Here is a 2,616-nt window from a genome sequence, read left to right on the forward strand (position 1 = left end):
GATTAATTTTTTTTGCCAATATTGTCCAACCCTAATTCTGGGTACATGACGGATTTGATTTCTGACGGGAAACGAAAGCAGGGAGAACAGGAAACTATCTTCTCTTCAAAATAAGAGCTTGGATTTTAAAGTTTTCCATGTAGTTACTCCAGTTGACCAACAGATGTCAGGCTTCATCAGCATAACATCTTTAATCATTTCTGAATCTCTATCCCCGTTCCTTCGATCAATTACATCAAGTATTGAGCTCCAGCGTTTAAACTTTTTTTTTAAAAAAGGAGCTCCGATTGTAAAGTAAAAGAAATCAATACATACAAAATTTTAGTAAGGATTACAAACGTTAACTGTTTTTGCTATTGCCTTCCTGCTACGTAAGCAGACACAAAGCATTATGGGAAATCAGAACCGTGACCCAAAGCAACAGTCAGCAGGATGTATACCTTCACAATAAGTGTGTTTATCTGGGCGGGGTGCTGTTGGATAGATCATATGTGTTGTGATTCATTGACAGTCACACCTTCTGCTGTTCAACATAATGATGACTGGTAGATAATTAGTTATTAGTGGTACTGCATTTTAATTTTAGAAAGCACAAATCTGCTAATGAATTACAAAAATTAGTAAGACCACTAAAGAGCAAATGAAATATAAAGGTCCGCAATTAGCGGATTTGCGCTGTAGCGGGCTGGTGCCCACCACTGCAGATTTGGGATATCAGATTTTATTTATTAGTTAAAATGCATAATATTTACATAATTAGCTTAAAATCCATTTTAGGATCATATAGAATATTTAATAATATTTTACTGTTTGTCTAAAATTGCATTATTTCCACCTTAAACTGGTTACATTATCTTCCACTTCCTGTTAGTTGCTCTTTGTTTCAAAATCATGAGTTAGAGCAGAATAAATGAGTTAAAGCAGAAGTCAAGTGCAGAGAAACTGTTTGTGGCAAATTGCAACATTTTAAGWGACACATTTGAGTTTTAGTGAATTATTTAAAAAAATGTTAAAAAACAAACTCTGAAGTAAGTCAGAGTTCAGTCTGACTTCTTTCTGACCACTGTGAGCTATTAAAAATACATTTACTTCTTTTTTTTTAGATTTTCATTTACAAACAGGTTTCATCCTGCAGTATGTAAAGTAAAAACATGAAAGAAGTTCTTCACCTTTTAGAAATGACCTCATCAAAGACCTATGCAGAGGATAGAGTGTCTGAAAGTGTTAAGGATTTTTTCTTTAGAAAGTTAAGATTTCCAGAGGAGGAGGAGTTCAGCTCACTTTTCTGGTTGTTTCTGGGTCAGCTTCAGGCGAAACTTTGAAGTGATGAACACTGTCATCGAAGCACTTCAGGGTGAACAGGCGGCTATCTTTGGCTCGTACCTGGAGAAGGAGGACAGGAGAATAAATGGAGATAAATAAGTCCAACAAAAAGTCCAATTAGGAGACATTTCTTTAAACTTGTCTTACCAAACACTGAGAGTTTGTCAGGGACTTACAGCCCTGCCGTCTGACATTCGTAGCTGCGTCTGACCTTGACACAGACACGGAAGTGAGCTGTTTACAACGGAATTTTCAGAAGAAAACACACACCTGACACATTCACAACCTTTGTATTATCAAAGCTGCACCTACTGTTTGGAGTACCAGTTTATAACCCCGTCCTGCAGGACCACCCAGTAGGAGCGCCAACCAAAGAACCTGGAGCTCTGTGAAAGGAGAGCAGAAGAAAAGGACCATCAGTTGTGTTTTCACATGCTTTTATGGAATCATCTGTCAGTGCAGGCACTTGAAAAAAAAAAACACTTCAATCAGAATAAAAAGGCTGAAGTGCTGCTAMCGCTGCTGTGTGTCAGAATACTCACTCCACTATGAAACATGCTATRAATAATACCAAAACATCAACTGAAAGGTACACTAATAAGTACAAATATACTGTAGATATTTCTTTTATCGACTAAATTAAAGATCTAGATTTTACTAAAGGAATGTAGAATTTCATGCTGAAAATGACAATGTTGGAGATGTTTTGGTCAGTCCTTGAAAATATTGCAAACTCATATTCAAAGTACGTGTCAGAGTGACTCAGCTACTGCCACACTGAATTTTAAAGGGGCAGTATCAGGTAAAATCTACTTTTTTGAGTTTTATATCATGTTATAATGCTATACTCATAAAAAACATGTCCAAAGCCTTGCTCTGACTCATTCATGCATGTTTGAGAAATCCTGCGGTGTTTTTATGAAGCCATGCTGAGGAGCAAAACAACAGGTGGGGACCAGGAACACCTTTAAGCCGAACTTCCTCATCACAGAGCACACCTCCCCACACACCCCGCCCATGACTCCTGCAGGCTGTCGGCAGTAACAGAGCAAAAGTGAAAGTGAAACTTACTGTCCGCTGCTCTCCACACTACTTCTCATTCAGTGAAGCTCTTTTCAGAATACCTTTGAGGAAATGTATTTTCAGATGCCAAGTAAACTGCATCATAGCGCACGGGCGAAACAAAACACCCCCACGTGCGCGTGACTACAGGGGACAGGACGGAACAGAAGCAGCAGGAGGTTCTTAAAGAGACAGGCCAATTTCAAGGCATTTAGAAGAGGAAGTGATGAG

The 2,616-nt window shown here is 38.4% G+C and overlaps 1 protein-coding gene across 1 annotated transcript in view; it reads right to left on the reverse strand.

Moving 5' to 3' along the window:
• The window catches only part of LOC106514885 (oxysterol-binding protein-related protein 1), a gene marked incomplete in the record, with an annotated part of 104,287 nt that overhangs the window by 79,839 nt on the left and 21,832 nt on the right, over positions 1-2,616 (reverse strand). Inside the window, 2 exon segments of the mRNA XM_014004417.1 lie at positions 1,471-1,534; positions 1,636-1,709. Of these exon segments, the coding sequence (XP_013859871.1) occupies positions 1,471-1,534; positions 1,636-1,709 (138 nt within the window).

This window comes from Austrofundulus limnaeus, unplaced genomic scaffold (assembly GCF_001266775.1).
Source record: "Austrofundulus limnaeus strain Quisiro unplaced genomic scaffold, Austrofundulus_limnaeus-1.0 Scaffold23, whole genome shotgun sequence".
Taxonomy (NCBI): domain Eukaryota; kingdom Metazoa; phylum Chordata; class Actinopteri; order Cyprinodontiformes; family Rivulidae; genus Austrofundulus; species Austrofundulus limnaeus.